Source organism: Ziziphus jujuba, chromosome 8 (assembly GCF_031755915.1).
Source record: "Ziziphus jujuba cultivar Dongzao chromosome 8, ASM3175591v1".
NCBI classification, from domain to species: domain Eukaryota; kingdom Viridiplantae; phylum Streptophyta; class Magnoliopsida; order Rosales; family Rhamnaceae; genus Ziziphus; species Ziziphus jujuba.
In genome coordinates this window covers 12,451,484-12,473,599 of record NC_083386.1, presented here as the reverse complement: position 1 = coordinate 12,473,599, position 22,116 = coordinate 12,451,484, and the positions used below count along the sequence as shown (strand labels likewise).

The 22,116-nt window shown below is 33.2% G+C and overlaps 3 protein-coding genes across 7 annotated transcripts; 1 reads left to right on the top strand and 2 right to left on the bottom strand.

The window, feature by feature from the left end:
• Nucleotides 1-273: 273 nt before the first annotated feature.
• Nucleotides 274-3,218, bottom strand: LOC107413542 (psbP-like protein 1, chloroplastic). 3 transcript variants are annotated; one of them, XM_016021516.4, is made up of 8 exons: nt 3,050-3,218; nt 2,818-2,929; nt 2,000-2,080; nt 1,701-1,783; nt 1,435-1,557; nt 1,204-1,275; nt 672-768; nt 274-538 (listed from the first exon to the last, which is right to left on the bottom strand). In XM_016021516.4, exons 1-8 carry the CDS (start codon nt 3,110-3,112, stop codon nt 435-437), a joined length of 735 nt encoding a protein of 244 aa, XP_015877002.3. In that variant the 5' UTR covers nt 3,113-3,218; the 3' UTR covers nt 274-434. The 3 variants fall into 3 exon arrangements, with proteins under 3 accessions (XP_015877002.3, XP_015877004.3, XP_060675709.1); XM_016021518.4 differs by having other exon boundaries at nt 2,818-2,923; XM_060819726.1 differs by having other exon boundaries at nt 2,818-2,939; nt 3,051-3,218.
• A 5,070-nt stretch (nt 3,219-8,288) lies between these two features.
• LOC107413523 (ABC transporter B family member 20) lies at nt 8,289-18,215 on the top strand. Of its 2 annotated transcripts, XM_016021483.4 has the most exons (11): nt 8,289-9,186; nt 10,675-10,729; nt 10,837-11,012; nt 11,118-11,318; nt 12,319-12,578; nt 12,695-13,005; nt 13,114-13,334; nt 13,514-13,854; nt 13,949-14,733; nt 14,828-15,069; nt 16,374-18,215. In XM_016021483.4, the coding sequence occupies exons 1-11, from the start codon at nt 8,782-8,784 to the stop codon at nt 17,601-17,603; spliced, it is 4,227 nt and encodes a 1,408-aa protein (XP_015876969.2). In that variant the 5' UTR covers nt 8,289-8,781; the 3' UTR covers nt 17,604-18,215. The 2 variants fall into 2 exon arrangements, with proteins under 2 accessions (XP_015876969.2, XP_048326527.2); XM_048470570.2 differs by lacking the exon at nt 10,675-10,729 and having other exon boundaries at nt 9,068-9,186.
• A 568-nt stretch (nt 18,216-18,783) lies between these two features.
• LOC107413524 (photosynthetic NDH subunit of lumenal location 1, chloroplastic) lies at nt 18,784-21,443 on the bottom strand. 2 transcript variants are annotated; one of them, XM_016021484.4, is made up of 8 exons: nt 21,249-21,441; nt 21,049-21,151; nt 20,433-20,516; nt 20,235-20,308; nt 20,022-20,144; nt 19,849-19,920; nt 19,667-19,763; nt 18,784-19,068 (listed from the first exon to the last, which is right to left on the bottom strand). In XM_016021484.4, the coding sequence occupies exons 1-8, from the start codon at nt 21,300-21,302 to the stop codon at nt 18,965-18,967; spliced, it is 711 nt and encodes a 236-aa protein (XP_015876970.1). In that variant the 5' UTR covers nt 21,303-21,441; the 3' UTR covers nt 18,784-18,964. The 2 variants fall into 2 exon arrangements, with proteins under 2 accessions (XP_015876970.1, XP_048326528.1); XM_048470571.2 differs by lacking the exon at nt 18,784-19,068 and adding an exon at nt 19,075-19,374 and having other exon boundaries at nt 21,249-21,443.
• Nucleotides 21,444-22,116: the final 673 nt, after the last annotated feature.

Here is a 22,116-nt window from a genome sequence, read left to right as displayed (position 1 = left end):
ACGAAGATTTTCATTCCAAAAAAATTAAGTAATAATAAAAGCACCTCTGGCACAGGAGGGATGATGAACGGTGGCTTGCACTGAAATACGCTGGTCGTTCATATTTGAATAAGCAATGGCCTAATAGGCAATTTTTTACATGGATAGATCATCTTCCAAGTTGAATCAGTGTGAAATTCATTTCCCACCCCTACCTCCTACTCACCCACAATCGCTTTCAAAAAAGGAGGAAAAAAAAAATGGAAAAGAAAGAGGGAAAAAGAAAAATGAAGATAAGAAACCAAAAGCAGAAGGAACGACTAGATAAAGAACACAAGCAAAGAGACAAAAGATAGAGCCTCGTATCTGGAAAGTGTACAATGGTGCTCGGATCAAAGAGTAAAGACTACCTAATCAGAGAACGGAAGGGAATCAAATAATAAGCACATCAAAGATCAAACATTGAAAATTTTGAAGGAATCCACGATGGACTGCAATTTGTCTTGCATCTTACCCCACCTCCTTTCATTGGCCCCTGTTGTCAAAGTGTAAAACTTACCTGCAAGGAATGTTGGCAGTCACAATGCCAGAAACAGAAATTTTCATGTAAATTTAAATTAGCTAATGCAAAGGGACAACAAGCATTATAAAAGAATGTGTTTCCAATGCAAATAGAATTCTAAATTTCATACCGTTGCCAATAGAGATTGTGCTGAGCGCATGACGAGTATAATTTGGAGCTTGAGCAACGAACTCAAATGTGTAATACGCTTTCCCATCAACGTCATGCTGCACCATTGAAACAATTGTTTAACATGTCCTTATGTGAACTGGCATAGATGAAAAATGAGAAAAGATGCATAAACTATAAAAAGAAGGTAGCTGGTGTATATTGTAATATATCCAAACCTACAGGACTATTACTGTCACATAGATTTTTTTTCACCGAATGTTCATATGAGTGACAACATGAATTAGTAAAGAGAGATATTAACTTGTCTAAACCAGTTGAGATATGCGGCTGTTGATTTTGACACCCAAAAAGTTAAGCAAAGAAGTCATGCAATTAGTCGACAAATAATCCCATCACTTTCCAATCGCTACAAAACTTAACTCGAGACAGAGATTATGTTATTCAATTTTCTATGAGCAGTGTCTATTTAAAAGCACCAAAAACTGAGATGCATGATGCTTTATTCAATACAAGGATATATAAAATCAAACCTCGGTTGCATTGATGAGCTTTGTTTTCTGGTTAGGAGGAGCCAGAACCTTCTTGATTAAAGTTTCAGCAACCTATCATGATCGAGTAGCATGAGTAAAAAATAAAAAAACTCTTCCCATCGATGCTAAAAGAATCTAGACACAAAAATTGAATTAAAATACTTTTTTTTTTTCCTTCATCTTGATTATGTTAAACATGCCCGTGATGCAACTGCAGTTTATATTGCTAACCTCTTTTGGGGGTCCAAATTCTCGAATGTCTTGCTTGTTTGTTGGAATCAAATTCACACTGACATTTTCTAATGGTTCAATGACATCCTTAAATACCTTGTCTTGGCCATCAATGACTACTTCCTGTCAATCCCCAGACAAAGCACTTAGTAAAGAGTATCAAAATTCTCAAGTGTCTAACAATATACAAATCCATAAACTAATAAAGGATATATAACACTAGCCACACACATAAAGATACAAAATAAAGCCGACAAATCACACACCTGCCACCCAAACGGATAGAGAAACGAGTATCCATCCTTCTTGTCCAATACCGACATAAATCCCTTTTTATTTTCTGCAGCAACTGAGCCATATCAAGGGTGTCTTCTTAGGATGTCAGTTATCATTATTCAAGGAAATAAAGGCACCACACAAAATAGTTGGCATTGCTTCCATGGAGACAGAAATCTTCGAAATCAAACTTGGGAAAAAGTTCCCTTTTTTATTTTCACTTTCTTGCTAACAAAACAATCAAAGAAGTAAATTATATCCAATATGTAGGGCTACTAGTGTTTCTTACATGATACAGAATTTTGATTAACCAGAGAAACCCAAGAGGCAATTATGCCTGCAGCAAGGACTTGGCGTCTCCCAGGTCTATCTGCCGAGGATAAACTAAAAATTAAAAGAATATAATTGATAGAGTATTCAATAACTGCTTTGAGGACGCAGCAGTTATCAACCTGGAGATGTGAAAAGGCAGAGGAAGCAATGCATAATTATCTCTTAGCAACATTAGCAGATGGTATATGTCAGTCAAGGTCATAAGAAATGCTCCTTTGTTAGCAGTTAAATTCGAACAAAATGTTTCAAAAAGATTAAATACATGAAGAAAAAGTTCAAATAAAATGGAAATGCCACTTTGTTAGCAGTTAAATTGGAAAAAAAATGTTTCAAAAAGATTAAATACTAGAAAAAAAAGTTCAAATAAAATGGAAAGGTGATAATCTGCATTCACCAAAACAAATATGCCATGGGAAGTACGGATAAAGTTCCCAGCACTAATACTAATTAATCAAGAAACAGTCACTTCCAGATATGATTGCCTTTCCTGTACATTTGGGTTCACATTCAGATAATATTTTAATTTACCACCAAGATGTCAAGCAATAAAATAGAAATTACCTGTGAGAAAACAATGTTACTGAATAAAAAGGTGAATCATCCAAAATTATGAAACTAAAATAAATGGTCTGCCCAATTTGCTATGAAAGATATAGCTTATGCTGAAATGTAGTTGCAAATGCAAAACCAATTGTACAATTTGCACATCAAAATGATTCATAGTTAATAGTTAGCAATGTAACACAAAACCCAGAAGAGAAAAATGAGAGTGACCTTGAGAAGAAGAGCATGTTGATGATGGAGGTGGTGGTGATGCTTGCTGGGACCTAACAAGAAGTGAAAACCTCCTTCTACAGAAAGAGAAAGTAGCATGGTGCTTCTGCAACTGAACCCACCAAATGAAAATCCCAAATTCTCAAAACAACAATACAACAATGAAAGATAGACAGAAAGAGATAAAAAATAAAAATAAAATAAAAAGAGTAAGAAAGCAAAAATGACAAACCTGAGGGAAGGAATTGAGGAAGAGGGTTTGATTAATTGAGGTTGAATTTTGCAGGGAAGTCATTGTTGGTGGTGTGCTGCAGAGATGTGGGTGAACCAGGAAGTGTTGGGTGTTCGCCTTATCTTTTTTATTAGGATTTAATTCGCTTATCCTCGTTACTCTCTCCTCCTTCACACTCGTTTCTATTATAGGTTTTGTTGGTTGGTTGGACCCACTGAATATTGGGTCCCACTTTTTTTCATCTTCATATCTGCCACATCATTTTTTTTTTTTAATTGGATTTTGGTGTGAAGTTTTTCTAAATCAAATTACGGAGGTTTTAATTTAAGTTGTAAATCAAACTTAATGAATATGTATGACACATAATTTATTATATAAATCCTTTCTCTTTTTTAAATTTTTTGTTATATTAATTATTTTATCATGTTATTGGATAAAAAATTTGATATATGTTAAGTTGGAAGAGAATATTTTATTAACCATATTTTTTTTGCTACAATTGTTAAACATAAATCTAATTAAGTATTAAAAGTGAGCATCATTAATAGCATAGACCATTGGCATATGCCATTGACATGGTCATTGCCAAAATATGGTATAAGAGTACTTTTTGACCATTTCAATGGCAATAATAAATTTTGATAATCCAATTTAAATTCTGAGAGTTGATTCTATTATCATAAAGTTAATAAACTCACACCATTTATTGATATTATTTTAAATTTTTAATTGATATAAATATAAATAAGCAGGATTCATCATCATTTGATACTTAAATTATTATAAATGTACTTCTTAATTAGTAAAGTGGATATTATCATTTTTAATAATATTTATAATTTGATAATTATACTTTTAATTGGGGCGTTAATTATAAAATTTGACATTAATATTAATATTGATATTTACCATCAAAAAAGTTTATATTAATATCAATTTTTAAAAAATAATAATGTCAAAATCACACTTACCATTGAAGATATATATCACACTGTATATATTGAAAATTGAAGATTTGGATTCTGGATTATTGTAATTATTGTCAAACAAACAGTAGTTACCTAAACTGCCACAAAAATTAAAGTTATATATATATATATATATATATATATATATATATATATATATATATATATATATATATATATATATATATATATATATTTTTTTTTTTTTTGGGGTTGGGTGGGGCCTCACCACAGGTTATATAGTTGGTTAGTGGAAAACAAAAAACACTTGCAAGATAATAATAATATGGTATTTAAATACAGTAAAACTTTGATAATTAAATGTTTGATAAATGAATAATCTCTTAAATAAATAAAATTATTTATTAAATGAATAAATTCACTAAATGCATAAGATAATGTTTTTTAAAAAGAATTTTTAAGACCCATTGAATATGTAAACTAATATTTAATTAAACTTATAATAAATAAATAATATATATAAACATTTATCATACATAATAACAAAATTAAAAAAAATATTACTTAATAGCTTTTATTCTATTTTCAATTTAGTTTTTTTTTTCCCCCAAAATATGCGTATAATTTTTTTTTTATTTACTTTTACTTTTACTTTTACCAAATTGTATAAGAAAAGGAAATAAGATTTAAAATAAGAATTGATCAATTGATTCACTGATCCATGATCAAATGTAGCTTTCTGTAAATAAGGTCAACTAATTAATCAATTTAACAATGATTTTTTACATTTATTAGTGAACTTCCTTCCATTAATAGACTTCCTTTTATAGTAAAAGTTTTTGTTAATTTTTTTATTATGTATTGATTAAGTGATCAATCTAGTGATTGTGGATTTGATCAAGTTTGATTAATCTCTTTTTTTATTAATATATATTATATAGTTAGTAAATTTATTTATCAAAAATAGTATAAAATTGTTCTTAAATTAGTAAATATTTAATTGTCAATATATTAGTAAATTATTCATTTATCAATAAATAAATAATCCTTTTAAATGAATAAATATTCTTATAGATATTAATTTATAAAGGTTTTACTGTGATTCCAATTAAAATCATTCACAATAGAAATATTAATATGGAATATAATAAATATTATTGAATTATTTAATTTTTATATGTTAGTAATATAATATACTTAGCTGTTTCCTTAAAAAATGATTTCCAAGTTAAAATCCCTACACCCTATTACCAAAATGATGAACTTTTAATCCTTATTTAGTGAATCTGTACTCATTTGGAATATGCAAAAATTTGTTGAAACTTTCACCAAATAAAGATACTTTTTCCATAAATTGACTCATATTTAAAATTATATTACTAAATTGAACCTCTTCAATTTTATTTATTTTTTGGGTAAAAAACAAACATAAATTTGTCAATTTTTTTACATCTCATGTATATATATATATATATATATATCTATATATCTATATATATATTTATATATTACATGGTAAGGGTTAACAAAATGAAAATGAAATTTGGAAGGAAAAAAATTTATACTTTTTAGAAATATAGGCATATTTGCAAAAACTGAAAAATATCTTAAAATTGGATTAATATACAACATAATTATCGTATTAAACAAAATTAAATGTAGATCTTCCAGTTTAGTCTGCAAATGAATTCAGTTGGTGCGGAAAAAATCACTTGATTATGATATCTTTAAATAAATTAGTTTGTATAAATATAGTAATAAATTCATTTAAAGTCTTTTAAAGCCTTCTACCACGTACGAATTTTGATTGAGCTGTTTTATTTCCAATATGATTTTTTTAGGTAAATAGTTTTTTTTTTATTTTATTTTATAAATTACACAAACATTATATATATATGTATATATTTATATTTCTGTTCACAATGCCATTTAAAAGAATTTCAATTTATTACAAATATATATAAGGCTATCTATACTTTGATTCTAAGGTTTTTTTTTTTTTTTTTTTTTTTGCTGGGAAATAATTTTAATTATAAGGTTATGTGATCGAAATAAATTGAAGAATGAAATGAATTATACAAATTTTATGCTAAAATATGGTTTTGGATTTTATTTCTTTTCCTTTTGAGGGAAATGTCACCATATCTCCTCTATTTTGCACTTTTTGTATAGATTATAAATATATAACTATTTTGGAATGATAAATTATAAAATAATGATAAATAATATCCCTAAATGTAACTATAATAATCAATATCAAGATGGCCATGAATCATCACCAGCCTATCCCATTTTTTACTTTATAGAATTCATCATTGCATTCACATCCTCCTTTCCATGCATTGTCAGGTTGTTCAGGCATCGTAAATGATTTTTTATCTTGTTTATTTATTTATTTATTTATTTTTTTTAAAGTACCTCAACAATCATTTGTTAATTAAAATTGAACAATATCTTAAATTGTCAAATTAATTTCACTAAAGCTTACAACAATGAGTCAAAATGTTTATTACCAAACATTCTGTTGGATTTCACATATTGGTCATCCTTGCAGGGTTCAAATATGTTATATGTTTATTTTCTTTTTAATTATGAGAATTTGCATGTTATAAGTATGATAAGAAATATCTTTACACAAAGTAACAAAACTTTGGACCCTCTGTTTTTCTTGTCTTTTTTGTTTTTAATCTTTGCATATGCATGCAATCCTAACGTTTGATTGTCAATCCAATTGGTAAAATCAATTATCAAACCATTTGTCAACAAAAAAAGAAAAAAAAAATGATAATTGAATTTCAATTAAGCATGAGTATTGCTTTTATATATATATATATATATATAATTCAAATGTAAAATAAACAAGTACACATAAATACTGAAGGAAAACAAGAAGATGATTAGGATTACCCAGAGAAAAAAAAAAACTTTAATGTGTTAAATTGTAAAAACCTATTGTTATTAATTTTGAAAAATTTATAACCCTCAAAATTATTTATTACTTTTTGAGCAAAACAGCTACCTTCTCATAAATATCTTTAATTATCCATATTCTATTCCAATAACCCATAAGCTTGCAAAGGTTGCCGTAAAATGCAAACTGTTATTTGGATTGAAGAAGCGCCTATTTGGCTCTCCTAACTAATCCAAGCTGATATTATTCTTTTTTTTTTTTTTGGGTCAATATAATTACTACTTTTCAGAAAAAAATAATAAACACAAGAACATTTTTAGGAAAGCCAATTTAATTTTATGCTGCAAATATTAATTTGCTATAAGTTTCTTTCAAAGACATGTGGGCGATGAAAAATCTGACTTCCATTAAATCAAGCTCATTTTCATAAAAGCCAACTTCCAGCATTAAAAATCTAGAAATAAAAAAAAAAAATACTCGAAGTGCAAAATTTAAATTGACTATTGGGAATGTCATTTTCAAACAAAAAAAGACCACCACACCATTAATCTCAATGTGACATTGCAAAGCATTAAAAACTTTATTTAGAACGTAAAAGAAAAACAAAAAAGATAGAAGAAGAAGAAGAAGCAATTAAAATACTTTTTTTAACTAAACAAATAATACATTAATTTCTCTTACAAGAATAAAAAAAAAAAACTTTTATTTTTTATACCATCCTTTGTCCTATTTTGAACAATTTTTTGTTAGCCAACCAGAAATTAAAAAAAAAAAAAAAGGAAAAGGAACAAAAAATGTTTGAAATTGAAGTTTTTTGAAATTGAAAACACAATTTGACAACAACAAAGCAATAATAGATGTATATATTTATACATATTCAAAAAATCAAATTAAAAAAAAAAAAAAAAACAAAAAAGAGAATATTGAGTGTGGAAACAGAGAAAATGGACTGGCAGCAGCCAAAAAAGCTCTCACTCCCATCTCTACCCAATCCCATCTCATCAACGATGTCTCTTTCTTTCTCTTCCTACTCAGCCCCACACTCTTTTCTTTATTATTTATTTATTTATTTTTTCCAACAGCTAATCACCAAGTGGCGATTTCCGACAGGTCCAAACGACAGGAGTTCAACGTAAATTCACCTGCCATCGTACAGCTGTACAAACATTATTTAACCAACAAGAAAAAAAAGGGAAGAAACATGACACATAAGATTACCAAAGTGTCCCTGATGGACAAAATCCCCCATCGCCGGCATTTTACCGTTAACCTAACCCAAACGGAACAACAGGACCAAAGAATATTAATTTTTTAATATTATTTATTTTTTTCATTTATTTTTTTTTTTGTAAATTGATTTTTGAGTCACACCACTGGTGACTGGATTTTTCTCTCTCTAGAAGAACAACAACAACACACACACACTCTCTTTCTCTCTCTCTCCCTCTCTCTCTCTCTCTCCGCCTTCTTTGACCCAGTCCCACCCACCTGCGACGACCCCATTTTGCTCTGTTTTTCTTTCTTTTTAAGAGAGAGAAAGAAAAAAAAATTAAAAAAAAAACGTAAAATAAAGGGCGGAAAAAAAAAAGAGTAATTATTTTTTGTTAAGCTCCTCCGAGAGTCCTTTCCATCTTACTTCTAAATTTGGCTGCGGAGAGATCCGCTAAATTTAGGGAGAGGAATAGTAGATTAGGGTTTTTTGAGAGAGAGAGAGAGAGAGAGAGAGAGAGGGAAAAAGAAAATATCGTTTTTCCCGAGAAAAATCCCACTGTGAGTTATTTCTTTTTCTTTTTTTTTATTTTTTGATATTTTTGGTAGAGGAATAGAGAGGGAAGGGAGGGGGGTTCTGTGAGTTGGTTTTTTTTTTTTTTTTTTTTGGGTTTTGGGAGAAGATGATGATCTCTAGGGGACTGTTCGGGTGGTCCCCACCGCATATACAGCCATTGACGCCGGTATCGGAGGTATCGGAGCCACCCGAATCGCCGTCGCCGTATCTAGATGCAAGCACCGATGCGGCGGCTCAACCAGTTGAGCAGGAGGAGGAGATTGAGGAGCCGGAGGAGATCGAGCCGCCGCCGGCTGCTGTTCCTTTCACGCGCCTTTTCGCTTGCGCTGACCGGCTTGATTGGGTCCTCATGCTCGTAGGATCATTTGCCGCCGCGGCGCATGGGACGGCCCTTGTTGTGTACTTGCACTACTTCGCTAAGATCATTCACGTCCTCTGGATCCCAAAAGATGAGCAGCAAGGCGAGGGACATCACGGCTTCGACCCGGAACAGTATGATAAGTTTATAGACGTAAGTTTAGCTTCCTTGTTTTCCTTCGAAACCCTAAGGGTTTTTTATTTTTATTTTTTTATTTTATTCTTTTTGAGTTTTGTGTCTTTCAGTGTTTTGTGTTTCTGTTTGGTTATCGAGAAAATGGCGGAAACTTGAAGTACTTGAGGTATTTTGGGTTTTAGAATTTTGGTGTTTTAAACGTGTTGGAGCTTAATTTTCCTTTGAATTAACTTAAGAGGTGTTCGATTTTGTGTGTTATTCGGATTTAGAGTTTTGTTTAGTTGGTTTATTGTTAAGGGAGCATGGTTGCGTAATGAGAGAATCTAGAATCTCCCTGGTTTGTTCAATGTGTTTTCCATCAAACTTTGCCGTTTACTGTTCTATTTTGTTTTTTGATTTGGGTTAGAACTTTCTGTTTGGTTCGTGTAATGTTATGCTAATTATTGGGGGTTACATGGCAATTTGCACATCATGAAATCTTACATGTTATATGGGTTGTATCGTTGTAATTGAGAATTAATTTGTTTTCCTGTCAAATTTCATGGGAGAATCAATAATTCTTTATTTTTACACATTAATCTTGCTGAATCTTTAATTTCTAGACTATAACCTCGTGTGATTTTGCTCAATAGACTCAATTGTATTTTAACAAAGTTCAATAAGTATTCCTAATCGAATGTCTTCGTAATTTCTGTCTTCCTGAACCAAAAAAAAAAAAAAAAAAAACCTGTCTTCATATTCTATTTTTGTAGTGAAATTAATTCTCATCTATTAATGACAGATACATATTTGAAGTTCGTACCCATCTTTACTCACATAAAATTCAACGCAATATGTATAACTAGTGTTACTTTGGTGTATTTTAACTCTTGCTCATGATAAACTATAATTGGTTTGCAGTTTATCCCACCAACTTTCTATTTCGTACTCTGTATGGAAATGTCAACACTTCACCACTAAGAATAGTTGTAGGCTGACAGAAGTATTTGTTCAGTTAGGAGGATATGGTCGGATTCTAGTGATCTCAGAATTCTATAAATGTGAGAGTATAGTATATATGCCTTAAGCTTTTTGCAAAAGCAATTTTTTTTTATTGGATTTATGTTTCTGCTGGAAAATGTTAATAAGCAATAAATTTTCGGGCAGAGACATGACTTGGCATCTCTGACTCGCCGGTCTTCTTCTCCTTGGCTCTAGGTTTCTACTTGAAAGAATGAAATGTATGTGAACTTACCGATTAAATAATTACCATGTACAATCATCATTGTTTCGAGAGAAAAAATTACCAATGAATAAGTAGCTTTTGGAATTTTTACTACGAGGCTTAAATTCCCATCCAATCCTCTTTTTGTCTCCTTTTTTTCAGTATTCCAAGGATTTTCTGTTGTTCCTTGGGACATTAAGTCCTTAATTCATTATGAATCTGTTTGATGACAAATTTTCAGTAACCTGGAATTTGTTGACATGAGCTTTTATTTAATGTCCATGTTATTGTTACTTTTGCAGCTTGCTTTAACCATTGTTCATATTGCTGTGGGAGTTTTCATTGCTGGTTGGATTGGTAAAGTTTAATATAAGATCATTAATTTCTGCCATTCTGCAAGTGCATTACTACCTTATAGCTAACACTTTCTTCGTCTTTCTTTGGTAACTTGGTCTGTGTACTAGAGGTTTCATGCTGGATTTTGACTGGAGAGCGGCAGACTGCTGTTATTAGGTCAAACTATGTTCAAGTGTTGCTTAACCAGGATATGAGTTTTTTTGATACTTACGGAAACAATGGAGACATTGTGAGCCAAGTATTGAGTGATGTACTTCTCATTCAGTCTGCTATAAGTGAAAAAGTAAGTACTTTTATTCCTTCAGCATATTCACCTGTGTATGTGATATGATTATTTGATGAATGTAAGTCTCGTATCTAAACTTTTTGTTGCCTTCTGATGAAACAGGTGGGGAATTATATTCACAATATGGCTACATTTTTCAGCGGCCTTGTTATTGGATTTCTCAACTGCTGGGAGATTGCTCTCATTACATTGGCCACTGGTCCATTTATTGTGGCTGCTGGTGGAATATCAAATATATTTCTCCATAGACTCGCTGAGAATATTCAAGATGCATATGCTGAAGCAGCTAGCATCGCTGAACAGGTATTTTTTTATAAACTAGATGCTCCACTCTTATAAAGGATTTTTTCCCCCCCCCTCTACTCATTAAGAATAATAAGAACTTTGACAAAAATAATGCTGCTAATTTGTTTGCTGGTCATTTTATTATGGATTATTTACTGCAATCAATGGTTCCATTACTTTTAGTGTACTTGCATTCACCTTTTTGTTATAACTATTTCCTTTATTAACTGTAGCCTTAGCTTTAGGTAAAGTTAAAGAATTGGGAGTTTGGTTGTGCTAAAATTATTTTCTTATCTTCTCTCTAGGATGTAAACATCTTTTCTTTACATCGTTAAGAGGAATTTAGACCTAGGTATACCCTCTTCCCTCCACAACAACGAAGAGATTGCCATAATTCTTTTTTGGATTGGGTGCAACGGCAACAAAATGGAAGCAGAAACTAGGCTTGAGCTGAGGGCTCCTGTTTTTCAGTTTTTTGTTCTCACTTTACGTCAGCTGGTCACTGAAAAGGTGTTACTATATTCTTTTTCACTATAGTTGAGACCATCTGACTAAAATAACGTGGGTTAAATTCCATATTCTTTTAGGCCTTTCATGACTTTGGCTATGGGGTGATTCATAACATTTATTAAAAGTGGCTACGTATTTACAATCTGACTGCTCATCTACGCCTTATGATATAATAATTGGTGCCAACTCTTTGGCTTTTATAATGTGGTTTTGGTTTTATGTTCTAATGAAATGAAAAATAGGGTTCTAAAAGATTGCAATATTAGATATTTCAATTCTTAGCATTTTCAATATTTGTTTTTATGTATCCACATTTTTAGTCGAGGAATTATACCGACAGAGCAATTAGGGGGTTTTCTTTCTTTTGAAATATTTACATCAAGTATCCATTGAATTTACTGGCTTCATTCAAATTTACCTTCACTTATATCTATGATAATTTTAATGTTTTTGGTTTAAGTGATGAAATTTAATTTTGCTGAAAGTGAATAGATTCTTGAATATGCAGGCTGTCTCGTATATTAGGACACTGTATGCATTTACAAATGAAACATTGGCCAAGTACTCTTATGCAACATCATTACAAGCCACTCTTAGATATGGCATATTGATTAGTCTTGTGCAAGGTCTTGGACTTGGATTTACATATGGACTTGCAATATGTTCTTGTGCCTTGCAACTGTGGGTTGGAAGATTCCTTATTACGCATCATAAAGCTCATGGTGGTGAAATTATAACAGCCCTGTTTGCTGTAATTTTAAGTGGCCTGTAAGCATTTTTTTGGTGTTCCTCACTCTTTCCCTCTCTCTCTCTCTCTCACTCATTGTGGTCATGATTATACTTTTTACAATTTTCCTTTTGTGTTCTTTTTTGCATCTTTACAGTGGGCTGAATCAAGCAGCAACAAACTTTTATTCATTTGATCAAGGAAGGATTGCTGCTTTTAGACTTTTTGAAATGATAAGCCGATCATCCTCCACAGCTAATCATGACGGAACGTCCCTACCATCTGTTCAAGGAAATATTGAGTTTCGGAATGTATATTTCAGCTATCTTTCTCGTCCGGAGATCCCTATTTTGAGTGGTTTTTATCTCACTGTACCTGCCAAGAAAGCTGTGGCACTTGTTGGCAGAAATGGATCTGGAAAAAGCAGTATTATCCCACTCATGGAACGGTTTTATGATCCTACATTAGGTATGAGTTTTTTATGTTTTCCTGCTTGTATGCCATAATATTCTGGTCAAACCCTTAGTAGTAATTTCTGCTTGCAGATTCCAATGGTTTTTCCATTTTGTGGTGCAGGGGAAGTTCTTTTGGATGGAGAAAATATAAAAAATCTCAAACTGGAATGGCTTCGAAGCCAGATAGGACTAGTCACACAGGAGCCTGCGTTGCTAAGTTTGAGTATAAGAGATAATATCGCTTATGGGCGGGATGTCACATGTGATCAAATTGAAGAAGCAGCTAAAATAGCTCATGCACATACATTTATTAGCTCACTTGAGAAAGGATATGAAACACAGGTGAAACTTGAAATACAATAAACTTTGATACTTGACCTTATGATTATTTTTTCTGTGTCGTGGAGTTTTTGTTTTTGTTTTTTGTTTTTTTTTGTTTTTTTTGTTTTTTGTTTTTTTTGTTTTTTTTTTTTTGTTTTTTTCAGTTTCTGCTTTTTTACTATTATTTGTATGTGTTCCAGGTTGGAAGGGCTGGTTTACCTCTGACAGAAGAGCAGAAGATAAAACTTTCAATTGCTAGAGCAGTGCTTTTAAATCCTTCAATTCTTCTACTTGATGAGGTCACTGGTGGACTTGATTTTGAAGCTGAAAGAGCTGTGCAAGAGGCTCTGGATCTTCTCATGTTGGGACGGTCAACTATAATAATAGCCCGACGGCTTAGTCTTATAAGGAACGCTGATTACATTGCAGTGATGGAGGAAGGTCAACTTGTTGAAATGGGAACACATGATGAGTTATTGACCCTTGATGGCCTGTATGCTGAGCTCCTTAAATGTGAAGAAGCAGCTAAACTTCCTCGGAGGTGTGATTTAAAAGAAAATTATACTTTTGATTAAAGAAAATTTCACATTTTATGTTGCCAAGTTACATATTTTCTGTCATTGATCTTCATGCAGGATGCCAGTGAGAAACTACAAGGAGACTGCAGCATTCCAAATTGAAAAGGATTCTTCAGCAAGTCACAGCATCCAAGAACCATCATCTCCTAAAATGCTCAAGTCACCCTCACTTCAAAGAGTTCCTGCTGTATTTCGGCCTGCAGATGGCACATTTAACATGCAGGAATCACCAAAAGCTCTGAGTCCACCCCCAGAAAAAATGGTGGAAAATGGTCAGCTCTTGGACACAGCAGATAAGGAACCTTCTATCAGAAGGCAGGATAGTTTTGAAATGAGACTACCGGAATTACCCAAAATTGACGTCCATGCTGCACATCGAGAAACATCAAATGGTTCAGATCCTGAATCCCCTGTGTCACCTCTTTTAACATCAGATCCCAAGAATGAACGTTCTCATTCACAAACTTTTAGCCGACCCCATAGTCATTCAGATGATTTTCCCACACAAGTGAATGACGCAAATGATACATTGAATAGGGAGGCACCCTCGCTTTGGAGGCTCGCAGAACTTAGTTTTGCAGAGTGGTTATATGCTGTGTTGGGAAGCATTGGTGCTGCTATCTTTGGTTCTTTTAATCCTCTACTTGCTTATGTTATTTCACTGATAGTGATAGCATACTATAGGAAGGAACACAATCACTTACAGCGCGAAGTGGACAAATGGTCCTTGATCATTGCTTGCATGGGTATAGTGACAGTTGTTGCAAATTTTTTGCAGCACTTCTACTTTGGTATCATGGGAGAGAAAATGACCGAACGAGTTCGTAGAATGATGTTCTCAGGTGCATTAGCTTTTCCTTTATCCCTCTGCAGTTTTCTTTAGTTTAAAGTATTTTTTATGGGAAGTTTACCTAATTTGTTGCCATCAAATGACAGCAATGCTCCGCAATGAAGTTGGATGGTTTGATGAAGAGGAAAATAGTGCTGATACCTTATCCATGCGCTTGGCAAATGATGCAACATTTGTGCGAGCTGCCTTTAGTAACCGCCTTTCAATATTTATTCAGGACAGTGCTGCTGTTATTGTGGCTGTATTGATTGGGATGTGGCTACAATGGCGTTTGGCACTTGTGGCTTTGGCGACTCTACCCGTTCTCACGCTTTCTGCAATTGCACAGGTTTTGCTAATTTCTACCATCCATAATCAAATCTTTTTATTTCACGGTGCAAGTGTGAGACCAGTGTTTATAATAATCACTTGATCAATCAATTTATGGTGGATGACCATCCTTTTTCCTCTTGGGAGGCTTCAAGTTAATGAAACAATGCTGATTGTTTAGCTTCTCATTTTGTTATGAACAAATATATGTTTGGCTTCAATTTGAAAAACAGTTTAATCGTATTGTTTCTTGAAACAAATCAACCAAATAATAATAATAATAGTAATAATAATGATTATGATGATGATGATGATGATGATGCAAAATAACAAAAAGTTAGTGGGACCTGCCATCCTTTTCCGGTCATTTTTTCTTTTTATCAAAATTTCTCTCTTGCTCTCCTTCAAACAGATTTAATTTTTTTTATTATGCTTGAAATTAAATAAGTTTGATAACTAGTTTTAAATTTCATACAAAATACATTCAAGTGTTTCTAGATTATTTTGTTTTCTGTCCTTACTAAGTAGTGTCATCTAGTATCCTTTCAGCTTGTGTGCATTAATAATTTATAAGTTATTGGAAAGTCTTGCTTTGTTTCGCCAGTGGGTGTTGTTTTAATTCGTTTTGGTTGATACTGATATATAAGATCCCAAAAGCTTATGGTGCATGAACTGTGGATGAGCAAACATCTTGTACAGGGTAATTTTTCCCATTGGTTTGGATTCTTTCCAATTTTCAACCCTTCAGTACATAATCCCCTATGGCATTATGCCAAAAGCATTCTGGTTTCTGTTAAAGAGACACGAGAAGATTATATTTTGGTGTAGCTGGGTTACAGATTGCAAAACCTTGAAAGTGTCTCAAAACTCCTTATTTTATGAGATAATAGTTAAATGTACAGGCCTTAAATGCTTTTAAGAAATTATACTAAGAAACTGAATATAATTTATGGTTGCGAACTTTTTCTTGCTTGTATCTTTTTGAGGGATTCCCTGATCCCTCATCATTGGTTTTTGTAAGTACTTATCATGCTATTTCCTTAATTGTGTTGATACTTGGTCTTCTGTGGAATTATGTTGTGTGACACAATTTTTCGATAGTTTCTCCTTGTTGTTTGCTGTTGTTTTGATTGGCTTATTATTTGGTCATATTGTATTGCAGCTGTACAAAATCTCTGTTGTTTCTGGTCCTAAAATTTATATTTTCGATTATTGCCTGGATATCTTTATGTGTGAGAATCGTTTGGTGTCCTTTAATTTAGTGCCATAATGTGCTTGGTAATTTTTTGTCAGTATTTTTGAATATTTTCATAAATATTGTAGAAACTGTGGCTGGCTGGATTTTCAAGGGGCATACAGGAGATGCACAGGAAGGCATCTTTGGTTCTTGAAGATGCGGTTAGAAACATATATACTGTGGTAGCATTCTGTGCTGGCAATAAGGTGATGGAGCTCTACAGATTGCAGCTCAAGAAAATTTTTAAGCAAAGTTTTCTTCATGGAATGGCCATTGGCTTTGCATTTGGCTTTTCCCAGTTTCTTCTTTTTGCCTGTAATGCTCTTCTTCTCTGGTACACTGCTATCTCTTGGAAGAATGGGTATATGGATCTGCCCACTGCTCTCAAGGAGTACATGGTTTTCTCTTTTGCTACATTTGCATTGGTGGAGCCTTTTGGATTGGCTCCGTACATTCTTAAACGCCGAAAATCACTCATTTCAGTGTTTGAAATCATTGATAGAGTGCCTAAGATTGATCCAGATGATAATTCAGCGATGAAGCCTCCCAATGTTTATGGAAGTATCGAGTTGAAAAATATTGATTTCTGTTATCCAACTCGTCCTGAGGTGTTGGTATTAAGCAATTTCAGTCTTAAAGTCACTGGGGGGCAAACTGTTGCTGTTGTAGGAGTTTCAGGGTCAGGAAAGAGCACTATAATATCTTTGATTGAGAGATTCTATGATCCGGTTGCTGGTCAGGTATTACTTGATGGGCGAGATTTGAAACTTTATAATTTGAGATGGTTGAGGAACCACCTTGGTCTTGTCCAGCAGGAACCCATTATCTTCTCGACCACCATAAGGGAAAATATAATATATGCAAGGCATAATGCTAGTGAAGCGGAAATGAAAGAGGCTGCTAGAATAGCAAATGCCCACCATTTCATCAGCAGCTTGCCCCATGGCTATGACACACATGTAGGGATGAGGGGTGTAGACCTGACTCCGGGACAGAAACAGAGAATTGCAATTGCTCGTGTTGTGCTGAAGAATGCGCCTATCTTATTGTTGGATGAAGCAAGCTCATCCATTGAATCTGAGTCAAGTCGTGTGGTGCAGGAGGCTCTTGATACGCTAATCATGGGGAACAAAACAACTATTTTGATTGCCCATAGAGCTGCAATGATGAGACATGTTGACAATATTGTAGTTCTTAATGGAGGGCGAATTGTGGAGGAAGGGACCCATGATTCTTTGGTGGCGAAGAATGGTTTGTATGTGCGGTTAATGCAACCTCACTTTGGGAAGGGTCTGCGTCAGCATCGACTTGTCTAGAATGAGTTTGTGATATATCAAACTGATGTTTGGTTTGTCTGTACAGTTCTCACTCTTACATTAAGATGCTGGAAATATCATTGACCTGGTGGCCTTATTGGCGGGAGTTCCATAGTGGGCAGAGGAGAATGAGAATGACAAAACTAGAAAACATGTTTATATGGCAGGTTGAGTTGGAGGAATGCAAAGGCGGCAGCAATAGTTAATATTGTTCAAATGTAGGGTGTAGAAGTAGGGTTTTGGAGTTGGGTGTTCTTTGAGATTGTGCTCACAGGGCTGGATGCTTATTCTTTTGGAGGCAAGCATCATTAGGTAGGTGTTGTGCTTTGTCTCCATGGTATATTGATTTGTTTTTCAATCAGAAAACGAGGTGGCATTAATTCTAGTTCTTCTACTGAGGTGTGGTTTTTTCAATTTCCAGAGTTTCTACTCTAGTGAACCTTTTTTAACTTCCGCTCTCTCTCGACAGTTTGGATGAATTTATTTCTTGTTGTAAGTTTCCAGTTCGTGTTTGTGAAAATCGTAGAAATCAGAGAAAAGAGAAGCTGTTGTAACCTTTGTAAATATATAGATTATTTAATGCTATTCATTTTTTGCCTGCGAGTTGAAATATTTTTATGATGTGACTTGGTAAGTATTTTATTTTACTTGTATATTTCGTATTTGAATGGCGGATGAAACATTGGTGTTCTACACGATATGAGAAACTTGAGAAGGTAAACCCAATGAAATGTATGGACAGCATATCCAGATTGTTAGTTTTTGAAGTAATTGGAAATGCTTGTGGAATGTAATCTTTCATTGCTTTTCTCTAATTGCTCTATGGATTGACTAGCTCAGATCAGACCCTTTTAAGATTGTTTGGACTGTTTAATTGATGAAAGCGAAGCGATAAAAAAAAAAACAACCGGCTAGAGCTTCGACCTGAAGTGCTAACCTCACTAATTGTGGGTTGTAACCCCAAAGGGGCTTTTGTACCGTTAAATTTGAGCTTTGGTTCAGCTTGTAAAGCTAGAGTTCTTCAGGTTGCCATATGATTGCTAATTCTGAAAGCTTGAAATTTGCTTGGTGCGATAGGTTAAGCTGGGAGCCATGTCATTATTTTACATATGGAATCCTCCATGTTACACGCATTTAGGGTGTCTCATTTTATGGTCCAACAAAAAGAAGAGCAATAGAATAATAAATAAAGGGAAACCTAATGGTGGTATTCTGACAAGCAGATTGCAATTTGCACATATTAGGGAATTCCAATAACAATAATAGTAAAAATAATACAAACGATATAAAGATTAAGCTGTTTAATATTATATGTACAAGGAAGACAGATCACGATAAACCAAGTTGAGCTTCTGGCTCTATTAGATATCAAGCATCCTGAATGAATCTGCTACTACTTTAAGCTTATCTCTCACTCTTCTCCATCTTCTTTCATTTGCTCCAACAATTAGTGTGTAATATCTCCCTGGAAGATAGTTACATGCAACTTAACATATTAGGACAGCCTAGTAAAAAAGCCACTATTCCATTGATAATGTCATTCATTTTTTAACTCTTGCTTGTTGAGCAAGTATATATTAAATAAAACATAAAAATGACTCGTTATTTTCTCTCCATTATTCCTTATAAAGCCATGCACCGTTTGGCGAATATAGGATTTTTGTACGTCTTACTGGCACTGGCAGTGGTTGAAATGCAATGGATTTTCAACACCATATTCAGTTGATGCAATGGACTTCTGGAGTTCACCATCTTAGATGCAAACTGGCCACTGATGGAAGTATTCATTAGTGTTACAGATTGGCTACAACACTCTCTAGATGGAAATGTGTGGTGGCGTTTTGACATGCTTATCGCTATAAAGCATTGTTACTGACTGCAGGTTCTTCAATTCCAGGACAGGAGTTTTTAGTGTTGTCTACCAGAAATTTCTATAAATATTTTAATGGAAGTTTTCTTCCAAAGCCCAGAGGAACTTGGAAAAAGCTCAGAAATGGAATGGCTGTTTGTGGACAATAAACAACAATATGATTGTAGTTCCTTTTGAAGGTTGGATATCTTACCGTTTCCAATCGCAATGGTTGAAAACGAAATGGTAGAGAAGTTTGGTGAAGTAAGCTGATACTCAAAGGTGTAATAATTCTTCCCATCTATACTTCTCTGCATACAATTAGATAAGCCTTTGGAATGGTTTGTCAACATTTGCTTAGGTTTTCATTTCAAGAGGATTCAAATAGATTTTTACCTCCTGCATGTCAAATATTTCAGCTATTTGATTGGGTGCAGCATATTTCTTCCTAACCACATTTGAAACAACCTGCTTATCAAAGAAACTAGTCAGCGACACAATCAAAACTAAAGACTCCTTGGAGAAGACTAAAAAAAACAAAATCAAATAAAATATAATCTCTTAATTACCTCTTCCAGTGGACCAAGATCATGGATGTCTTCCTTTTCTGTTGGTAGAAATCTTACCCTAACATTTTGCAGCTGCAGAAATCTGTCCTTAAAAGCAGAGTCATGTGCCCTAAAGTCGAAATCCTAAACAAAAATGGAGATTATTTATAGCAAAATAAAATTATTCGCCACAGTCCTTCTCTGGCTTCAATTTGTATAATTTACTAGTCTTACCCTCCAATCCGAGGGGTAATAATAAGAATACCCATCTGAAAAGTCAACAAAAGCTTTGTAGTTTTGTGGTATCTCTGCATCACCATGGGAAATTAAGGACCAATATCAATTTCTGATTACAAAACTACAGTTTAGCTGGATTCAAAGTTTCTCAACGTCTCAATCACATAAAATCATCGTTTCTATCTACCATGTTACCTTCAGCAAAAAGCGAACTTGCATTAAGAAGACTCGTAGTTAATGCTCCAACTCCTAATATTAGCTGCCTTCTTCTGCAATGGCCTAAACTCTCACCAAGTTTATAACATTATTAGAGACATAAAACATCTATTTGGTAAAATATTAGAGACATAAAACATCTATTTGGTCCTGACAGGACAGCGTTAATGTATATATCCTAAAACAAAAATATTCTAACCATTTTTAACAAAACCCATTTCAGAATTTCTCAAGGTGAACTTTTTTTTTCCTCTCCCAAGCAAACATACAACTTAATTGTCATAGAGGGTTATAGACTAGCAATGTAAAGATAAAGTTCCTTTACAGAAAGAACACAACTGAAGGCGCAACTGAAGGCCAAAGGAGTAGCAGACTGTCATGCATAACAAACCAATTGGAAAATAGAAATATAGATTCATATGCAAATGAATTTAATTAAAAACCCATCTCAGATATCCAGCATCAAGTTTAACTGTCTCATTATTAAGCCAAATTTGGGAGGAAATTTATCTGGGTGTCTCTATATTTGTATATTCCATTCATTCATTGACAAAAGAAGTGAATTTGAGAAGAGAAATTCAAATGGGCATCTTACCCTCTTCATTAGAAGCAGAATCAGCTGAGCATGTGATGTTGTTACACAAAAAAAGAGAAGCAGTAGTAGCACGTGGGAACTCATTGTAATGAGGCAAATTAAGCTGAGATAAAGAGAGCAAAACTATATACAAAATGAGTAAGCTTTTGAGAGAGAGAAGAGCTAAACATATATGCATAGAGGAGATTGGATTTTGTTACCTTGTTATAATTGGTGGAGGATACCCAACTCAATGAGAGTGATGAGACTGCCATAGTTCTGAGGAAGAAGATGAATGGCTAATGGTTTCTCATGTAAAAGGTAGGGATGCTAGTGAGTAGGAAGAGTTCAGCTTTGGGGTCGTTGATGATTGGGTTATAGCCTATAGGAGTTTGTGTGGGTGGTGTAGGGACATTTTTCGTTGACAAGGAAAGAAAATGGATGATACACAGCGTTTCTTGAGTTGGGGAGCTGTTACACGTGATAGGCACGTGATTGACTCCATATGTAACAATATAATTTCTTAAAATAAATGAAATAAAAATTAAAAATAAAAAATAAAAGAAAGAAAAAAATACCATTAACCCAATTAAAGGCTTAGGGTTCAAAGAAACACAAACTTTCAACTTTTGGTAAATGAAGCTCCCAGACAGAAAACTTTAGTTGGAATCTTCTATCCAAATATATAAAACAAACAAGTATGAAAATTTTGATTTTTATGTTTTTAATTATAAATTTTCAATTATAAATCATGGGTATTTCAAATTAATGTCTTGAGATCAAGCCCCTTTTTTAATTTCTGAATTTAATTTTTTTATATACATAGCATATGCTTCATTGTACATGTTACTTATTCTGCAATATTTGTGTTTCCCTAGTAGCACTTTGACTAAAGGAGACCAAAGAGATGAAATGGAGATTTGGGATATAAATTAATAAATTCTTTTATCATATTAGTTTTTCCCAAACTAAATGATTTTTCAATTAATATATGTTCTTTTACTACTTTAATAAATATGTTTTAACAAACCGGGTTTTACCTTACCAAAAACACAACATGAGTTAAATCGCATGAGAGTTTGTGCTATT

Bases quoted from the DNA above. Each gene is read 5' to 3' on its own strand.
- LOC107413542 (XM_060819726.1), bottom strand. From the start codon at position 3,112: ATGACTTCCCTGCAAAATTCAACCTCAATTAATCAAACCCTCTTCCTC. The intron at 1,558-1,700 runs GTGTGTGATTTG...GGGGATTGACAG, and splicing joins TCTATCCGTTTGGGTGGCAG to GAAGTAGTCATTGATGGCCA. The intron at 1,276-1,434 runs GTTAGCAATATA...CGATCATGATAG, and splicing joins AATTTGGACCCCCAAAAGAG to GTTGCTGAAACTTTAATCAA.
- LOC107413523 (XM_016021483.4), top strand. From the start codon at position 8,782: ATGATGATCTCTAGGGGACTGTTCGGGTGGTCCCCACCGCATATACAG. The intron at 13,006-13,113 runs GTATGAGTTTTT...TTTGTGGTGCAG, and splicing joins GTTTTATGATCCTACATTAG to GGGAAGTTCTTTTGGATGGA. The intron at 13,855-13,948 runs GTGTGATTTAAA...ATCTTCATGCAG, and splicing joins GCAGCTAAACTTCCTCGGAG to GATGCCAGTGAGAAACTACA.
- LOC107413524 (XM_016021484.4), bottom strand. From the start codon at position 21,302: ATGGCAGTCTCATCACTCTCATTGAGTTGGGTATCCTCCACCAATTAT. The intron at 21,152-21,248 runs GTAACAAAATCC...TCTTTATCTCAG, and splicing joins CCTCCACCAATTATAACAAG to CTTAATTTGCCTCATTACAA. The intron at 20,517-21,048 runs GTAAGATGCCCA...GTGAGAGTTTAG, and splicing joins TTCTGCTTCTAATGAAGAGG to GCCATTGCAGAAGAAGGCAG.